The 21,346-nt window shown below is 43.4% G+C and overlaps 1 protein-coding gene across 1 annotated transcript in view; it reads right to left on the bottom strand.

Annotated features, from left to right (window-relative positions):
* FAT3 (FAT atypical cadherin 3) overlaps nt 1-21,346 on the bottom strand; it is a 503,865-nt gene that overhangs the window by 166,808 nt on the left and 315,711 nt on the right. Inside the window, exon 3 of the mRNA XM_081799014.1 lies at nt 15,369-15,430. Coding sequence (XP_081655140.1) covers nt 15,369-15,430 — 62 coding nt within the window. The remainder of the gene's footprint in view (nt 1-15,368; nt 15,431-21,346) is intronic.

Below are 21,346 nucleotides of genomic sequence, written 5' to 3'. Positions count from 1 at the left end.
GAATGCTGCAGGCATTACACTGAAGAACTTCATCCCCTTGCAACTGGAAATTACAAATGGAGTTTTCTGAGAAATCTTAAATAATTCTGCTGTAAAATATGATACACATACCATTGTGTTTTTTACTCAACTGGGGAATATGCATTTTCAAAATTAATAATACTGTTCTTTTTAACTAGCCTTCAATTTTCTGGGAAAAAATGCATACATTTGAATGCCAAAAACATTTAAATAGTTTAGTCTAAAATTAAAGAGCGCAACTATTCAACCTTGAGGCATGAAACAAATTTCCCATTTTTAACAAATCTAGACCTAAATGGAGGAAGAGTTAATGTACAATATGTCCAGTATGTATGTGCAAGATCCAGTATGCATGTGGATGAGCACAAAGAATAACTCTGCATATACAAAAACTAACTGAATTTCAGAATCCTGACTTTATTTAAATGCCAGCCTAACAGGGTTATAAGAAAAAAATTAAGCACTTTAGAGAAAATGGGTTATAAACTGTCATTGTTGAGTTTAGGGTTCTGACAACTTTGAAAGTAACTATAATGTAATCTCCCAAGTTGGTAGCTAAAATAATGGAACATCTGGATGCCATTGAAATGTATGACAATCAAGGAGAGAACAGAAAAGCAGAGGGAACAATGCTCTTCCTTTGCCTATCATTCTTCGTGGTTTTGAACTCTTGCTTCGAACCTCCGTCATGGTAGTCAAGGGCAACTCCCTTTGAGAAGGGAGTTCCGTCCTGATCCTAGGAGTCCATCTCCAGGCCTACCTCCCGCTGCTGGCGGTTGCTCTTTTCCCTGACTTGCGTTATTATCCGCTGTTGGAGCTTACGCCCCAACACCTGCATGAGGTAGGCAGCCTGTGATGTCATATGCACCCTGGCAGAGTGCTGTTGATGGCGATCTTGCACACTGTGTCTGGCCTTTTGGAAATGGAGGCATCTCCAGATAATATCATTTATTAAGCAACCAGAGTCTACCACGTTCTGTCCTTCTGGGGACAAGTGACCCTATCGTGGACAACATAATGAAGTTGAACTGTATAGAGACGAATGAGCAAGATACATCTGCCTTTCCAACTGGCAGCCTCATATATGGTACCTTCCCGTACAGTTTCTGGGCTGGCCTTGTCATTTGTCAGATGTCTAACATTACGTATTATGTCACGGGAAACAGCCAGACATGGGCCTTACATTATAACTAAAGTTCCCGCTGGATAAGAACTCACTGTAACTGAGTTGGGATTCCTCTTCTCCGTCCTCTGTCTAACCACAACAAAGAGGAGGGGCAAGAACATTTTTTCAATCCAGTCCAGCCAGGAATTACTGTGAGTCTAATAAGTATAACCTCAGTGTCAGGAGGAAGACAAAAACGGTCATTAAGGACCTCGTACTCTCTGGTCTCACAACAGATGCATATTCATTGATTGTATATTTATTTACATTTTTACCCTCAACATGGAATATTTCAGGGAAGCAGATTGTTTTTCCTGCCCTCTCTTACCAACCACCACATTTCAAGGTTGTCTGAAAATGGAGTCTCTCTGAGGACAGCTGACTGGTTCTTGGCACGCACGTTAGTCTTTCCAGAGTCCCTTTTACCGAATGGCTCCAGGTTAGATCTGCTGTGCTATGGGTAAGGGCTGCCCCGCTTGCCACTAGGTCTGTGTGCACATCTGATGGGAGTCTGCTTTTCAACATGGGAAAGCATATGTGCCCTCTCAAAGACATGTCAAGCCTGAGGTAGTTTGCTTTGGATTCTTTCCCTCTTTTTACACTGCACTTCGTCACCAGCAGAGAATGCAAGACAGCTATGCCAAATGTGAATGTTGCCCACATGCCCACATTTGGCAAATGTTTGCCCAGATCTTTAATTTCGGGTCTAAATAGTCCGTCATCCAATAGACGATTTCCAAGGTACTATTTAATGCTGACATTTCAGGATTCTGTGGGATTTACTTGCACTTTTGTGAAAAGATGCTCACAATGTATCATCTTGCTTTCAGTGAGAAAGTGTTGGAAGGTCGACTATTAATCTGCAGTGCAAGAGAAGAAAGTAGTTCATATGTGTGGGTAAAACGTTCTGATGTCTACGATTCCATCTCAGGCTTTCATGATCAGGCTTCTGATGTAATTTTCCAAATGACATGAGTTAATATGGAGTAGTCCTTTTTCAAGTGTTTCAGAGATATTTATGTGAAGATTTTCCTACATTGTATAATTTTTCCTTTAGTAAGTGAATGCTCCAAGGTAGAAGATCACAACTCCAGCCAAAGGAAGGATTTCTGTTCATATTTGTGTGTAGTCTGGTCACGCTCATGAAATAATCTGCTAAATGACATTAGATCATGTACAGGGCTTTTTGTTTCTTTTTTCAGTTGGTCTACAGGCAGAAGGAGGTAAGTGATTGCCTGCCTGAAAGTGGGCACCAAACCAACTTAGAGAAGTATGAACAGGGGAGCTAGGGGGCTAGGTTGTAGCCATGCAGTCTTCCAGAAAAAGCGACGGATGGTCCATTACTTGAGGTCATTAAAAACCAACCACAGACTGCTGTTTAATGCGATCTCACACAAGCAAAAAGGAAATTAATAATAACACATGGAATATAGAAAAATGCCCACAACAAATTGAAAAATGAAAAAAGGAGGTTACAAAACAATATGTATAGTGTTATTTCAATCTTTCTGACAGATTTTATATAGGATTATATGATTTCAAATATACATAAATGCAAAAAATGTTCTGAAAGTTCATACTCCAAAATGTAAAAAGGGACCATCATGGCATGGGGTAAATTATGAGTGTGAAATTCTTCCTCTGTTTTGCATATCTTTATGTCTCTCTATCTCTCTCTCTCTCTCTCCCTTCCTCTCCCCCTCCCTCCCTCCCTGTCTCTCTCTTTGTTTTACAGTGAATATGTATTATACATTACATGCTTCTGGTACATCATAGTTACATGTTTCTAATTATTCTATAATTAGAAATAACTATATTTAAAAATTCTACTATTTTAGTAGGCTTTATTTAATTTCTAAAATAAGAGTTTTAAAATAGACCCAAATTTTCTTCTTTTCACTGAGGTGCATATACACATGCTTTAAACCATTAGACATTGAGTTCATTCTTCCTGACATACTGATGTCCTTGTGATATGACAGGAACTCTTGAATGAGTTGTTCCTGGAAGCTTCATTTTTGAAGATGGGTAAATGGTTTAGTGCATGTATCAAGGCACACATCATGGGTCTATCACGGCCTTTCACAGAGAGATTTGTAATTCTTCATTCCAACGTGGGGCAAGCATTTCTTGGCTACTGCCGATAGAGACAGAACAACATCTCCTGCTGTAAAAATGCTAAATAAAACTCCCTCATATTCTCTAGCTGAAACCAACTGAACGCATCTCTAGTTCCTGCATTCCACAAGAGTATCTGCTGCAAAGGCTATAATGTTACCTTAAATTTAACTGCAGACTTTCTGACTTTGCTTTCACCTAATGAGAAGAGATCTGAGGCCTTCGAATGTAATGATGGAAAATATAAAGGTGAGACTTCGTCAAACTTACTCTCAAAGTGGCAAAGAGGCTGTCCCCACACCGAGAAGAGAAAAATTCCGTCATTTATTTGGTAAGCCAAGGGATAGCAACAGTCGTTTTCACAGCATTCAAATTAAAAATAAGACAAGAACAAATGAGGTCCCTCTCTATATGGAGAAAGTTAGAAGAACACAGGGCTTGATTGGTCAGAAGCCCCTTGTTCTGCAGGTACTAATTGTCTACTTTAGACCATCTTTATAAAGCTTCTTAAGAGGGCTATTAATGAGCAGTCATACATTTTTAAAAATATTGAACTTTTAAAATTTTATTTGAAAGAAGTGTCCTAGAGGTAGGGGTTATCTCAATTATATAACAGCAAAGTATACATTAGCACAGAGCTTAGCCCCACGTCCAATTTTAAGATTTATCAGCATCTTTAAAAGTGTATAGTGGCATGCCAGGAATTATAACAGGGCACCTTATGAAAAATCTATGATCTTCCTTCTGAATTATATATTTACGACTTACTGAGGATGATAGATTTCAGGTAGGTAAATGTGATTTAGGAACTGCTTTTAGGCTCTGAGCACACTGGGGATGGCCAGCAGGGCTTCTGTAGGGACGGGAATGCAGTGGGGGTGAAGCCCCTCCCCTTCCTGCATGCTGGCTGGCATGGCGGGAGGCCTGCCAACCTCTTGCCTGGGTGTGGACTTCCTGTGAATTTCTGGGCAGGACAGATCACGGTAATCTGGCAGGCATGGATTATCTGGTTTGTGGGTTACCTGTAGCCTTCAACTGAAAGTTCAACCCATTCACAGAGTGGCTATGATGTCCCAGGTATTATTCTAGATGCTGGGAGTACAAAGAGCAATACTCCTCAGCTGTGGCCCTCCAGCCTACCATGGACCTTCACCAAAGGGAGGGCCAGGCAGGGAAAAGATGCAGACTCTCTGGAGAGCTCATCCTACAGCTTGCTAACAGAGTTGAGGATGGCCTGAAGGAGGGGCAGAGCTTGAAATGTCTAAGGGCAGTGAATTTTGAATTATGGTATCTGTCAACTGTGTCTTTTCTTGACGTCTCATGACCAGTTTACTATTTCCTACAATTGAGGTGTTGACAAATGAATAAAACAGGAAAAAAAAAATCCCAATTTGTGTTTAAATATTAAACACGCTTACTCTATTAGCAACTAAGCCCAATTTAAAGCCTTAAATGGTTATAATTCTAGGGAAAGCTTGGGAGTTAGTGACAACACTAGGGGGGCCTAGAGGTAACTAACTGGAGAAATTAGCTATCTGTCCCATGCTAGTCTCAAGGATGATCACTTTACTGAGTCCTTGGATCCTTGGGAATGCTACAGCTCTGCCATATGGGCTTGGATGCCTCAGTTTCCTCTCAGATCCTGACTCAGAAAGCCAGGGAGACTGCGGATCCTCCAGGAGAGGCTCAATGACCTTCTTCATGGCTGAGCCAGACCCATGGTTGACTCCTCATTCAGCCTACCTTAGGAGAATGAGCTGTTCCAACTTACTTGGTCACAACCCATTTAAATGGATATTGGCAAACAGAAGACAAGAAATCTCTGAGGCTTTGGGCTCTTCAGAAAAGAAAGGAAGGAATTAATACTCTCTTAAGTGCATACCATGTACCAGGAGCTACGTTAGGTACATTTATAGATGCCATCTCATTGAAGAACCACAGTATATTCAACAACTATGAGAAAAATTCAAAATACAATACATAATACAATACACTACGTGTTCTGAATTCTTCCATAAGAAGACCACTTCAGGAATCCCAAGGAAAAATCTTAAGCTTCTCATCATAATAGCTAACATACATTAAACACCTAACAAGTGGAATATATACGCAACATGCACAGATGAGGCTAGATAGAGAAAGATGGCGCAGCTGGTGAGTAGCGAGGTCTGTCTCCAAATTCTGTGCTTTAGCTGTCTCTATCTACATCTGCAGTACAAAGGACATTGTTTTATGAGACATGTTTTATTTCTAAGTCAGACTGAGGAACTGTAAAAATACGTACAGTGCTACATCCCCAAAGACGGAATAACCAAATTTACAACAGGTTTTCTCAATTTCAAAGGGACTGATGGTATTTGTCCTCACATACCAACCCATTTTTCTTGGTTCTGACATCCAGGACTGGCCCCATTGCCCTTCCTCACAGTGACCTGCATCCTGCTGACAACACCTCTCAGCATTTCCCTAAAACGGTCTTGCCCCAAAATAGATGAGGTTGGTAGCCCCCGATCTGCCACCCAAGCAAGTTGCTCGGAAGGTCTTGCAACAACAGCTCACTTGAACAAAGCTGTGTGCAGCCAGCAGGAAGCAAGCCAGAGTATTTTTTCCTTTTTATTAATAGAGGCACTTGAGTTGGAATCTCATGTTCTGAACCCGCTGTCATTATATTTTTATTTTCCCACAGACAGACTTAACGTGCTCAACTGGGTCATATGCATCTGGCGTTAGGCATGAGCTTGGATGATTTCTGAAGGACCCAAATGAAATCAGACTGGACAGATCATTCTGTGGCTCAGAGAGCGGGCTGCACAAAACAAACTAGGAAGGCAACACAAGGGAAAATGAGAGAAAAGGAGCTGTGGAAGCCCGGGGCAGAGGGTCAATTTATCATCACTGCACTAGGGGGAGAAGTCAGCCTGGGCTTCTGGGATGTGGGATTCGCAGAGGGGAGTCCTCATGATTGTGCAGAGCCATGAAAGGAATCTGGACCTCTTCTCTGAGAAGGAATAAGCCACCAATGGGACACCAGACCCGCGGGGTGAGAGGTTCTCGCCCACCCCTCCCCTCTCCCCCAGGACCCAGTCAGCGCTCGCCCAGGAAGGAAGCAGCCACATAGCACCCTGTTCAGAAAGTATTCACAAGTGAAAAACAAAAGCAGAGCCTCAGCTCGCCGCAGCCTGTGTGCCCAGCTCAACAAGCTGTGACCCCCCTGGGGCAGCTTATCTGCCCGCCAGCACCACCAGCCAGCAGCCAGCAAAAGCCGGCTCATTTCCATTTCCAGGCGGGGCCACTGGATGGAAGGACCTTTCCAGGTCCAAGGGAACAGGTTTCATTTACTGTTGCTCTGCTAATTAGTGTTCAGCTTTAAGGAGAAAGAAAACAAACGCCATCTTTCACAAACCGATAAATTAGAGGCGGCTATTTATAGAATCAAGGACTCATTCCAGACAACTCTCCCAGCGTCTAGGAGTGACTGCAGATTATTCACGGGAAGGCTAACCAGGGACACAGACAAGCGAAGCTAAGAAGTACAAGACTGCCAGAGCAGGCATGATGCCCTCGAGACTCTCTGTCATCCAAGGGGCCAAAGCAATGCTTCCCTTCCTCGTCGGATGGAGACATGGTGGGAAGGGTGCCCTCAGCTGAGAGCCTAACCAAGTCCTCACAAGCCAGCATTCCCAACTTCAACAGGGTCTCTTCAGACACAGCCCTGGGCTCATTTCTTGTATTTCGAGGGGTTCCAAAGGGCACATTGTGAAAAAAATGTAGGGCAGAGAGACGATGAGAAACAAACTGCATTTTACAATATATGTAAATTTCTCTACTGTGAGAGGATTACAAATTATGGGGCAGTAAGAAACAAAATATTCCCTCCTATCAGATCTTCTAAAACAGGAGCTCATTGGCTCATTACGGTATTAAAAAAAAAACGCAGGTGTCAACGTTAGTGTAGGGAGGTTTGACACATAAATCTGATTTGGGGTTTTTTGTTTTGTTTTGTTTTGGAAAAAAGTAAGGCTTTCTGAGGAAACCAGGCCCACCTACTTCCACATTTGCCACTGGCAGAGCCTCTGCAGAAGGGGTGGGTGAGACCTGCCGTATTTCCCCTCTACCCCCCCACCCATATCCATGGTGCTCCTCTGAGTTACCAGCCTGCAGTTCTCTTGTAATTTCTGTTTGGAGCAAACTATCTCTGAGAATGAATATTTGCTTGGAAAAATGTGTATGTGTCTGATTCAATATTTACTGTTTGGCCAGTTGGGAAAATAAAGTGGTATATATATGTGATATATATATATATATATATATGCAATTCATACTGCTGGGAAGATCTCACAAGAGATCGTTCTTCAGAGCTCACACCAACCTGGACTGTTCCGCAGGACCTGGAATGGCAACCCTTGCTCCTACCTCAGACACACATGTTCCCACACACAAGTACCCACGCACACCCACCACCCACCACTACCACCACCATCACCACCACCTTCACCATCACCCCAGGACCACTGCCACCACCATGACCACTACCATCACAATTACTACCACCACGATCATGATCATCACCACCACCACCATCACCATCATGATCATCACAACCACCACCATCATGATCACCACCACGATCACCATCATGATCATCACCACCATCACCATCATGATCACCACCATCACCACCATCATGATCACCACCACCATCACCATCATGATCACCACCATCACCACCATCATGATCACCACCATCACCACCACCACCATCACCACCACCTTCACCACCACCCCAGGACCACTGCCACCACCATGACCACTACCATCACAATTACTACCACCACCATCATGATCATCACCACCACCACCATCACCATCATGATCACCACCATCACCACCATCATGATCATCACCACCAATCCTCCTTATTTAATTGGAGTTGTAGTGCCAAAGGCCACCTCTGGCTGGCTGGCTTAAGCCCTCTTGGGGCATTATTTCAAACCTAAGAATGACACTGATTTAGAAAAATCTAAAGGGAGGGGTTAGTTCCTGAGTCAAGTGACAGGATTTCTGGGAAAGATGGGCTGGAAACCCTCACTAAAGAGAATGGAGGAAGCAGGCCCTCAGAAAAGTAGGCACTTGAGGGGAAAGAAGCAGTTAGAAACCAGTGTACACTGTGAGGGAGCCTTCTGTGAATTATTTTAACTTGGGGATACTTCTCATTTGTAGTTATGGAGTGTGGAACACGGAAATAACCAGATTTAGGTGGAGGTTTTTTTCCTGCTATACTGTATTTGTAGTTGCCCCATCCTTCAGTAAATAAAGTTGGATCTGTCTCTATAGCCTTGTGAGGGGGTGGTATGAGGAGAAAGGGGCAGGGGTGGGCCCGTGAATGAAGTCTGCCTCCTGCAGTAGTGAGCTTGGGCGGCCATGACAAATGACAACAGAAATTTATTTTCTCACAATTCTGGAAGCTAGAAATCTGAGGTCAAGGTGTTGACAGGGTTGGTTCCTTGAGGCCCCTCTCCCTAGCTTGTAGATGGCTGTCTTCTTCTGGGTCTTCACATGATTTTTGCCTCTGAATGGGTCTGCATCCAAATTTCCTTTTCTGATAAGGACACCAGTCATACTGGATTAGGGCCCACCGTCATGGCTCATTTCAACTAATTACCTCTTTAAAGACTCCAAATATAGTCACCTTCTGAGATCCTGGGGTTTAGGACTTAAACATATGGCTTTCAACATAGGCGATTCAGCCTGTAACACCTGGTCTATTCTTCCACTGGTGTCCAAGCTGGTGCACACAGTGTGGCCACAGCATCCTCTCAGGTGGACTTGGTCCTGGAGCTTGGGGTGGTAGCCAGCAGGGCGAACCCCTGTCCAGAGCTGGGCAGGCAGTGAAGGGCAGAGGAGTGGGTACGGAGGAGCAGCTGAGGGAGTGGTAAATGGATAACCAAAGAGTCTAAGAGAAAACCTCCTCTTTTCATATCCATCTATGCTGATGCTTAAGGGTGGGCTGACCTGACACCTGGGTAAATCTGCTGTGAACCAAGAGTGGGAAAAGATGATTCCATTGGCCATATTTCAATGTGCTGATGCATGTGTTGGGCCATACTGTTCTGTGAAGAGAAGAAGACCTATCCTGGACACTACTATGAAGTGATTGTGTGACCTTGGCTCTCTCTTATCTTTCCTAAGTCTCAGTTTCTGCATCTGTATAATGCAGGAGAAGTGTCTGGATGATATGAATGAAAAACAGCCCCTTGATAACAAGACAGCAGCCAACTACAGTAGCTCATGAATAAACAGCAGGTTAGACTCTAATGACCTCACTGTGAAAGGCGAAGAAAAAAATGTTCAGTGGGCAAAATATACTCACTCTAGTAACAGAAGCTTGGTGTCTCGCCCAATGCCAGGCCCAGAATCAGCATGTAATAAAGCTTTTAAGACAGGAAGAAAAAACAGTGAATTTACATGAACTCTGTCAAAGTAGGTACAACACAGGAAGAAACAGAAGTGAGGACCGACTCTCCATCCGAGGCCAGTGTCTGTGTTATGTGCACGGATGGACCATCTTTTTCCAAGGCCTCTTGGTACTTTCTGCAAAGTTTCTTGAAGGTGCAGAAAGAAGAATCTAATGAGAGAAACTTCCATTTCTCTTGTAGTTAAATCATCAAACTATGGACTGCTTAGTGGGTTGAAATAGGCCTGCAATTCTTCACCACCAGAAATTACCATCATTTCAAGAGCAGAGGCTCACCAAAGGAAGAAACCACTAAGGATGTGCACTCACCGAAGAAATCAATTTGCATCCTAAGGCAAGAGGAAATGTTACAAAAACTTACCAAAGAACAGTACTTGTTTTTCCTTAGAAAATAAGACTATAAAAGGGATGAGAATTTCAAACAGGAAGAAAAAAAGAGTCATTTGAGACGTACCTTACAGAGGACAATGGATGATATGCTAAAGGGACAGATAGTACATAATTTACATTCTTATAGCTCTAGTGTATATCCCTCTGTAATGTGTTTTGTTATTTATACCACCGCACTCTAAAATCTCGCCATGTTCTCTGGACTACTTCAAGTTATACACACACAACAAAATTTCCCATCCCTTGTCTTTATGCTGGTTACTGGGCCTTGTCATCTTTTCTGATTTGCAAATAAAATCACGCTCTCTGCTCTCTTTGGAAGACTTTTATCAGAACCATCCAGCCCTGAACAGAGAAGCATTTCAAGATCAAAAGGGAGGCAAATAATACTCTTTCAGCATGCAAGATAAAGATTCACACATAATTAAGCCAGAACTATAGGATTATTTAAGTGGCTATATCTTCTAAGAATAATTGAACTGCTCTAAGCTATTCAAAATACTGGGGCCAGGACTGAAAAAGAAAGGGAATTGAGAAGGTGTTTGTTGAGGACAAGGGGAGAAGGGTGGGGATGGGGAAGAGGGAGGGAGAGACAACGGTTTAGCAGTGTCTATGTGTGCCGGGCCCTCTGCGTGTTTCATCGAAGAGGTAGGGATCACTGACCCCTGCTTTACAGATAAGGAAATGGGGGATCAAAGTTAACTTGGCAATGCAGATGGAAGGAGGCAGCGTATTCCATTATTTCTGTCTCCAAGCCCATGAACTTCATGGTGTCCTAAACTGCCATCCATCACCTCATCTAGGGTAGAATAAGGAAGACAGAGAACTGACAACAGCCGCCCCCGTTCACAGAACACTCGCTGGCTGACCGTCGGCGTCCTGAGCACTTTTCACCTGTCAACCCATAACTCTTCACACCAAGTCTGTGTTAGGGATTGTTATCCCCACCTTCCAGATGCGGGAACGGGGTCAACGATCCCTGCATTTATTGCCTGCAATGATTCCTTTTTCGCAGCTGTCTTCTCTGATAGTGAGGGGGGCTAAAGTCATAACTGTTAAGCTAAAACATTAATTCACTATTTAGTTTATGCATTTGTTATCACTTCCTGCATCTGTTTGCCCGAATTAGCCTTCTACCTCTGCTACAATCATAAAAGGCTATCGAGGAATGTATATGACTTAGAGTAAGTGAGCTAAAAATCCCATATTTTTGGATTTTATAGTAGGGACAGAAGACCACTCCAATGTTTACACATAACAGACTTCAAATTAGGCAAGAGTAAACACTTAGAATTCACCAAAAAAAGAGTAAGCTGTACTTGTGAATCTTCCTACAGTTCTTCGCTGCTCTTCTTTCTTTAGCAAATCCCTTGGATTCTGATAGTGACCACTGTCCTCTTATCATCAGAGATGGAAAGTGAATGCTTACAGACTCAAAAACCCTTACAGCCCATACGTGGTCAAGCTAAATATCTTAATTCAATGTACAGGCAGAGTACCAGCAGTATACAATTAAAGCACCTTCTATCATGGGGATAGCAAACCACAAACAAATCCTCAATGCCCTTCTGGTTACCCATTCAGAAATGTACCTACCAGGTCAGCCTCTAAATGATTCCTTTCAAGAAGAGTCAATTTTGTTTTATTGGGAAGGAGAGATATGAAATAGAGCCAGAAGGTTAATATGAGTTTAAGAGGAGCGCAGGGTTATCTTGGCAATTAAAGGCTCTCCAGGAGGTTAATTACCCACACCCACCATTTAAAACTCACACAATACAATGTACCAGCAGTTACAAAAATCTGTGTACAGCAGAGAACTCTATTCCGCACTCTGAATGGTATTATTTTGCTCAGTTTTTGGAGGACTGAGTTAAAGCAATATCCTTTCCATGGTCCATCCAGAAAAAAAGAAATGAATGTCACAGCCAAGTTATGCAGGAAAAAATAGCGTGACGAGGGACTGTACAATTCAGAAGATGAGAGCAAGAGTTAGTGTGCATGGGAGAGACAGAGAGAGCAAGGGAGATGGAGAGACTGGGGGAGAGTGAGGGAGACTGAGATTAGCTGGTGTTTGAAAACCTCAGCTGCAGAGGTTACTAAAAGAAAGAGCACAAATGATGGGGATCCTGGGAGACGTGCAGAGCGATGGTGGGTGCTTGGGGCCAGTCAGATTGGTTCGGCTGACCCACGGTGTTTCAGAGCTCCATTCTGAGAATTTAGAAAAGCCAGCGTGCCGCCTGTTGGCCAGAATCATGATGGGGTTTGTATCAGACCCTTCCCTTAGACCCACTGCCTTTACCGTGGTTGAAATAAATTTCTAGGCCCAAGATGGAACCACTGCTGTCCAAGGTGCCACCTCAGCAAACCGAAACTTAGATAACTTTTGTGCCTCCAGAAACGCTCTGCTTGACCAGAACCAAAGGATATCCAGTCAGTCAGTCCCCAAATGCCAAGCCAACTCTGGGCTCTATCCTTACTTCTTTGTTCTTTCTCACCCCAAACAAGGTTGGCTATGGGCTATGTGGCCCCAGCCAGTCAGATATTTTTCAGTTTTTCTCTTATTTGTTCTTTACTCTTCAACCTGTGAAAGCTTCCTGCCTTCCACCCCACTTTGCAGCTACTGAGTGGAGGCAGTCTGCTTTGTGAAGTGCCGAAGTTTGTTTCTAGAACCTTAACTGTCTTCTCTAGTTATTTTGTTAACAGCCTTCATCCAAACCCATCATCATGTCTCACATGGATCCTTCTAGAAAGCCCCCAGAGTCTCCCCACTACCTGTGCCCTGCCCCAGCCCATTTCTGCTCAGCTGAGTAGCTTACACTGGCAAGCATATCACGTCACCCTGGCTTACTGGCTTTCTACTGCACTTAGGAAAAAATGCATCATCGTTAGTACAGCCCTGTTTGCCTTGTGCAACTTCGTTTCCTATCAGCTTTACCCACCTCCACCTTTACACCCTTAATCACACGGGCCTGGGTGATCACACTGGCCTTGAACAGAATCTTGGCTTCATGTCACCAAACGTCACCTACTCAAAGGGGCCCTCCGGACCAGTCTATTGGATGTTGACTACCAGCCCCACTTTTAGGCACTATCCTGGAAATGTCTTTGAGTGGCCTCGGAGAGCTTGTATCTGAACTTACAGCCTTTATTTATTTATTATGTGCCCCCTGCCCCTCCCTGTTTACTCTGTATCTCCAGCATGCAGGGCAGACCCTGGGACCCAGGCCAAGTCCAGCGGCTGCTGTCAGAGCCTCCTTTCTGCATGTCAGCTGCCTTGGAGCTACTCTCTGTCCTGGAGTGTGGAGATGAAGTTGAATGTTTGGGAGGTTTAGGTATCATGACACTATACGATAATAATCAAAACTGCAACAGGTACAGCGACACTTTACTGAGCACCTACTTAGTGCCAGATCCCAGACCAGATGTTAGACACATAGTTCTCCCAACAACTCTCAGAGGTGGCTAGCGGCTATTTGGCACCACTTTCCTAGGCAGATTAATACCAGGTACTGAGAAATGATGAGCCAGATGCATTGGTGTTACCCTAAAGGATGGAAATATTTGGTATTTATGTAAATCTGTAAAGGATGCAAAACAGTTAAGGATTCTTCTGGGAAGTAAATTCAAATGCCTGGAAAACATTCTTCCCTAAAGTCACACTCTGCACCAACCCCCCCTCGAAGACACCACCCTTTCCAGGGACAAGGCAGTAAGTGATCTCGGGCAGATTCCCCAGCTAATGAGATGCCCTCTTTTTCCCTGCGGGCAGGTAATGGGTTCAACTATCTGAGAACACCACCTCCCCAGGAGTCCTGGCCTCTGTTGCAAAGAAAAGGAGCACATAAATATAATATAAGGTGTTATTGTTCTGGCAAATGTCCTCTAATTCTGGACTAGATACAAACTGCAGCCCAGTAGTATGATTTCAAAAAAAGAATTATAATAATTATTTTTTGGCAGCCTGGAGTCTTTCATCTTTATGAGATGATAGCAATGTTTTAAAAGGATTATCACAGTGCTACATGATAATAATAATACTCCTTTATTATGTATAATGCTTTAAGAGATTTAAAAGTACTTTGATATAAAATATAAGGGTTGATCCTAATAGCAATCCTTTGAGGTATATGGAGTGCTAATTATTTGCCACATTTCACAGTAGGGGAAACTGAGGTCCAGGGCAATTAAACAGCTTTTAGCCATGCAAGCTAATCATGGCAGGGAAGGTCCAGGGTCCTTAGGCACCACTCCCTAGTCCAGTGCTTGTTAAATGAATCACTGCTGGTGAACTGATTTAAAGGAAAACAACAGGAGAGATTTGAAGTGTGTGTGTGTGTGCATGTGTGTGCACGTGTGTGTGTGTGTGTGTGTAGGACATGCGGATTCCAGTAAGTGATTCTTACGGACTAACAGACCATTTTAGAAGCGCGGATGTGTGATAAAACCTTAACAAAGCCCTAACTTCCAAGCATTGTCATCTGTTCTGTATCAGACTGTCACACTGAAATCCCAGTGCCATACATACGATCCAGACTTCAAGCTTCCCAATAAAGATACTCGATATGTATAGAAAGAATGTTCCACGAAGCTCTTTCCTATCTATTTTCTCATCTCTTGCCTTATGGTGTTTTTTTTTCCCCCTCCATAAATAACACTCTTACAGTTTATATTGTTGCTGTTTCTGTCTTAATGAATTATAGGAGTACATTTTACGGTTTCAGACACAGTCATCTCAGGCAGTGAATCAGCTTGCAGGCTTCTCTTCCTCAACCCTCTCCCCAGAAAGGAAATGAGAAGCAAAGCAACTTGCGTCTCCACAAACGATGTACTTCACTCTGATCACAGCGCTTTTGCTTTCTCTCTTCGCATCCTGGGGCCCGGGAGGCTCCCAGGGCTCTGTTCCTGAACCTTCTTTTCTGATGATTGACAAAGGGGCCTGAAGTCAAGGCAGAGATGTTGATGCATCTGCCTGTTTTCAGAGGAAGGCAAAGGCTGCTCGTCCACCCCTGCTCGGCACACAGGAGCGTGTCCGGAGGGATGAACCACAAATCTCCACCGTCAGAACCAATCAGCCCAAGAGAAATAGCTTCATTTTGGAATCCACAGTTCAAATATGCTGAAGTTCTAGTTTACAATGAAGGTTAAAGAAGTTTAGTGAAAGTCGGTGTTCATGAATGTGCATTCCCTCTCCGCACTTACCTCCAGAAAATGTTCTGCCTGCTGTTCTCGATCCAATTTCCGTGACGTTGTTGTAATCAGACCTGCGTAGAAATGAGAATATTTGACTTTTAAATATCCAGGGCAAGTAGCTTACTGAGCACGGGAAGCAAATCCAGTTAAAGGAAAAGCAAAAATGACAGGGAAGAGCAACTCTCCCATCTCCAGTGACCATCAAGATGATCTCTGAATTATTCTTAAAACAAAATAAAATTTACGAAGAAAACCTGAAAAATTTGTTCTGGTTCTGTTTACCTCAGTTAGGTACTGTAATCACTCCCGGGGATGTAAAACCTCACTGAAGGACCATTGTTCTCCTGATAATGAGGAATTTCAATGATTCATTTGCATATGACGGAAATTCTACAGCAAGAACCTCATTAAAGATTTCAGAGTTCTTGAACACTAATGGGTGTTGATGCTGATCAGAATCAGGCTATGAAACAGCACTTTCTTATTTAACTTTTTAATGCTGATATAATTTTTTGTTACCCTTGACAAAGAAGGTTACTTCGGTAATAGCTACTTGTACACATAATTATTTCAAATTTAATAACTTCTATACCGAAGACCTCACACTGTAATTTTATCATTTTGTTTTATGTGTTGAAATCTTTACACAAAATCAGTCCCACATGGGAAATATCTCTGTATCTTTCCTTTGAATGGTGTTTCCCATAAATGAATCGCCCCTTTGAGTACAAAGACAAAGAAAAGACAATGAGAAGACACAACCTTCAAGGCTGCCCAGCTTATTGCACCAATTTGTCTTTTGCAGGTTTATTATTATTATTGTCAAATGGCAATTAGGAGGTCAAATTTATATTCCATTTCTTGGTGCTACACTGTCCCTGAAGACAAAAGACTACAGACGGGGCTGATTTGCCACCTGTGCTGATGGACGGAAAAGAGCAGGGAATATCACATGTCAAGCTCACTCCCCACACTAGTGAGGTATGGGAAGTATGGAAAAGGCATTTTACCAAGATCTGCTGAGGAATTCATGACCTTCAGCTTTTGTTTTACACGTACGTGGTGGGTGGGAGCATGCAGACTTTAGAGAAAGCCAAGAAGAGGCCCCAGGAGGTGAAATGGCTTTCAAAATAAAATCCCACTGGGGGTAGCATGGCTCTTTACAAAGTGGCCCCAGTCCCCTTCACTCTCATCTGTCCACACTCCCCATGGGAGGGAAAGTTGTGTTCCCACTGTGCAAATGATCTGCCTTTCCATGAATTCTTTCTGGAACATGCCCCACCCCCACTGCTTCACCTCTAGATGGTTCAAACTTAGCTCAGATGTTAGAGAGGTGACCTGTCTTCCAGGGTTAGGTGCCCATCTGGTACGTCCCAACACAACCAGTGTACTCTTCCGTCATGGTTCTTTGCTCTGTGCTATAATCCATTGTTCACGTGTGTGTATTTCCCCACTAGACAAGTTGACAGAGTTCCTTCATGGGAAGGGTCTGCCTTTTCATCCTGAAGCCCTGCCGCCCTCCTAGCCACTGGCCTACAACAAAGAATGGGAACTTCATTAATGCTCAGTTGACAAAAGTTGCTGTAGAGGAGATTATTTATATTCTAGTCTTCAGTTTCGCTGCAGACTTAGAATGTGTTTGTTCAGGAAGGTACTGTTTTGTGTGCCAAGAGAGTATCTGTAGGTGGATTGGGGGTGCATGCTTCTTGTATTCATTTGAAACCACTTACTGAGTGCCTCTGTGTGAGTGGGGCAGTGCTAGGTACTCTGGGATACAGACATGAGCTACTGTCTGAGATTTCGGAGAGAAGACTGGTATCAAGAATTTCAAGTGGGAGAATCAGTAACTTCTCTTCCCTAGCTGCCCATAAGAGTCCCCCCAGGGAAACTCAAAAACTCAAATTCTGTGCCCCACTCCATCCCTCATTTACTGTGTCCAAGTCTCTTGGGTTGATGTCTGAACGCGTTCTCTAATTCTAAAAGAAGGCTCTGTGCCATTTCACTCTCCTTTGTTGAGTCTCAGCATGACTTTTTATTAACATTAATTTTTCTGCCCAGCCACATCCAGGAATGAAATGCATCGAGCTGCTTTAGCATCTGGCTCAGTGTGTATGGGGGGTCGGGGATGATTGAGGGGGAGACAGAGATGGTGTGAGTGCCCGGGCGGCTGACGTGATAAAGGAGGAATAAAGGGGAGCACAGCTCTCTGGTTTGGACTGACTAAGGGTCAGTGTGGTCACACCAAGGGGTGTTTCACACACAAATCTGACGCCTTCACTTCCAGGCCGTTCTATCCGACAGGGTCACATATCATGATGGCACTTTCCAAGTGAGAAGTAACTGTCTTCTCAGAAAGGGAAGGGAAGGTTTTGTGAACCTCCCCACCTCCTCAGGGGGCATGCTCTGTGAGAGGTCACAATGAGAATGAGAAACACTTGTTAGAGGGAAGCTATACATGGATGAAAGGGCTATCAGCCTTCACTCTGTTGGGTGCCTGTTGCTCTTCCAGGCACAAAAGACCAGAACCCCTTTGCCCTCTGTCCCTCCGAGGACACTTGTGTCCCATCCTCACTGGGTCAGGCAGCCGTGGCCCCCTGTGCACAGGGAAGAGGTCAGCCTTCCTCTCCTGATTCGTCTTAGGGTGATTTCTTTTCTTTTTTTTTTAAGGAAAGCCACTTATTTGCACAATGCTTATGTGGGACTGAGAGAGCAGTGTGGCTCCCCTGTCATCGGCATCCCGTGACAGGATGTGTTTTTCACGTTTTTATCAGCCAACGGAGAAAGAGACAGCCTTCCTGAAAAGTCTGAAACACACAACCGTGAACCTGGAGCCATGAGAAATCCAAGCAGTCTCTCTTCCTGGAAGAAAGGCAGGAAAACCTCTGTAGGTTTTAGTTCTCTGTGTTTCCGTTATCTTTATTTTCACAGACAGACGGTAAAAGGCAGGTAAAAAAAAAAATCTAAGTCAAAAGTGAAAATTGGTGGGAAATCAGATGAGGTGGGGTGGAGGACAGGAAATGCTGTTCGTGGGGACAAGGTTTCTTCCAGGGTGATGAAAAGGCTCTAAAATTACAGATTGAGGTGATGGTTGCACAGTTCCATACACATCCTGAAAACCACTGAATTGTATACTTCAAATGGGTGGATGTCTTTGCATGTAAATTACATGTCAGTAAAGCTGTTTAAAAATCAGGAGGAGATCATAAACTCTGCCTTTTAGATTTTAACAAGCTCCTCATGTTTGGAGAAGACAGACATTTAAAAATAAATGAATGAACAGATGGATAAGTTAGTTTAGGAATCAGGCATGAAGAGGGGTTGGGATGAATGGGGTAATCAAGTTTGTCCACGGGGAGTCAGGGACATAAAAATAATGAACAGGACGTTTTGGGGTTAAAGCCACAACTGGTAGTTATTTGTACTAGGAAATAATCCTTGTTATCAAGACGGAACCAGCTACACCAAGAAGGGGCAAGAGCTCTCTTCTAAAGAGACATACTTGGATGAGCTCTGGTACTCAGCAGCTCTGTTTTTCAGTCAGAAGGGAATGCAGTGAGCCATCCTCATGGTTCAGAGGAAATCGTCAAAATAGCCAATGCTGCATCTTCATTTTTAACAATTCTGTGGTAGCTGAATGTAGGTGGGCCTTAAAAGAGGGCAGAGAAGAAAACAGCACCCTCTCTCTCTCTTCAGCTCTTCTGATGCATCACCATGGAAGACAAACCCCATTGTGTAATCTCTGCAGGAGAGAAGGCCGGTACATCACACATGTAACTGAAGACCCACTGGGCACAGTAAATTGGGGACTGACATGATGAAATTGAATTTCAAAGATAAATCATAGGCGAGCTTTTGAATGTGGTTTGGAGATATAAACAAACACATCATTTGATATAATTACATATGCAAACCTCCAATTTAGGAGGGGAATTATGCCAATCCTAAGTGAATGATACTCACAAAGGGGGGGGGAGCATATGGCTGGAACCATGCAATTACTTTAAAAATGACTAGTTTTAATTTTTTGTTGTGGAGACGGGGGCTCTCACAATCTCTCTGAGAAACAGCCCGAGCACGAAAATGTCACTGCCTGTTCAAAAGAGAACTTAGAGTGTTCTAAGTAGTTATGGTCAGAGAAGCCATACTTGTGAGATGACATCTTCTCCCGGCCTTTTCTCCCTGTGGGTGTCCTGGGTCGCAGCTGTGTAATCTAACTGCTGTGACATTCACATTTTCTTTAAGTGCTACTTGAAGCAATGCAGGTCTTAGCTGCTTCAGCATAATTTTCCAGGACTGTTGGAAGCTGAGTTTAGTATCAAAAAAACACAACTAGAATTATCAACCCTGTGAGCTACAATTAGTACTTAGTCTGTCTTTCTCACCTTCATTTCCTCTGCTCTCCACTTCTCCGCGCCTACCCCCAGCTAGCTGGTAAACCCCTCACTGTCCTTCCAGACAGTTCACACGTTCCCTATCCCTGAAGCGTTCTCTGACTTCCCCTCTAGCATGTTTCAGGTAACCCATCAGTGGTCAGGATCCCCTTCTAGACCACAGTCTCAAGAAGGCAGAGATTTTGGGGAGTTTACCAGTTGACCTCAGGAACCTACAGGAGTACTTGTCACAGCTATTAAACATATAACTACTATCATGGCACCCAATATGTGGCTCTGTTTATTAGTGAACTGCTAATATGATACAAGTAAAAAGGTAAAAAAAAGATCTTATTCACCTCATGGTCTTGGTACGTAACACAGAAGCTAGCACCTTGTAAGCAAAACTTGTTTGAATGAACCTTCCAGAATGCTCAGTGCTGTTTTATACAGAGTGGCCATAATGGTCCCAAACCACGGGAGTTGAAGTGACCTGAATGCTCTATTTCATTCTTTGAATAATTTCAAGGTCTTCCCAATTTTTGGAATTCTCTTTCATGCTGAATGTTGGAGGTGTTTAGAACAATTCCTGACAGACTTTTATTTATTTATTTATTTTTTAGCTGTTGATGACAGCTTTTTAATCTTTAATGTTACGCACAGGGGCTTTGTGGCTATTTCCATGGTCTTCCACATCCTGGTTTCTATCTAATTTACACAGAAAGGTGGGCAAATGATCATCTTATAGTATCCCACATTTGTTGAGTACTATGTACCAGCCACTGTACTAAACAGCTCACATGCACGCTTTCCTTGAATCTCACAGTGACGAGAGACAAGAACTATTCTGATTCCATCTATAGGAGGAAATTGATTTAAATAAGTTGCTCAAGGTCACCAACGATTAAGCCATCATTACTACCAGGAATGCTAATTCTGAAGCCTCTCCACTGTCTCCCTAGCAGATGAGTATGTGCAGTGGTAGCAAAGCCCCCTGCCTGGAAGCCAGGAGACCTGGGTCTTGGTCTCAGCCCAGTCAGTTATTGGGTATGAGATTCCAGGCAATGACATGGTTTCTCTAGGCCCCTATTTCCTTACCTGGGAATGTCCTAAGTCTCTTTTCAGTGCAAGGAGTCTACAATAACACAAAAACATTAAAAGGAGATCATACTCTGATCTCTCACTGACCCCACTTTCTTCTTGGTGGACCTGAGCCCAGCTGAGCAGGACGTGGGTGAGTCACCCAAGCAGGAACAGGAGGGGCTGCGTTCTGGTTTTTATTTATCCACAAAATTTTTATACATTTTGAATATTATCCTCTTATTGGATATACCATTTGTAAATATCTTCTCTCATTCAGTAGATTGCCTTTTTGTTTTGTGATGGTTTTCGTTTGCTGCACAAAATCAACACTTAAGCACACAAGTGTCTCTCAAAAGGAGGAAAATGCAAACATTAGTTAACTATGAGTGTGTGTTTTTAAGTGAAAAAAAAAAAAAACCCTTAGTTATTCTCATGTTTATTGTCTCTCCATAAGATCCCAACTTCTAGAACTTCCGTTTCCACCTTTCAATTCAGCCCATCAGGAAGCCTTGAAATGTCGCCCGCATTATTTAC

Source organism: Leptonychotes weddellii, chromosome 11 (genome assembly GCF_054177405.1).
Source record: "Leptonychotes weddellii isolate Sample4059 chromosome 11, ASM5417740v2, whole genome shotgun sequence".
NCBI lineage: Eukaryota > Metazoa > Chordata > Mammalia > Carnivora > Phocidae > Leptonychotes > Leptonychotes weddellii.
The sequence above is the reverse complement of the archived record's forward strand: the minus strand, read 5'-3'. Positions and strand labels throughout refer to the sequence as shown.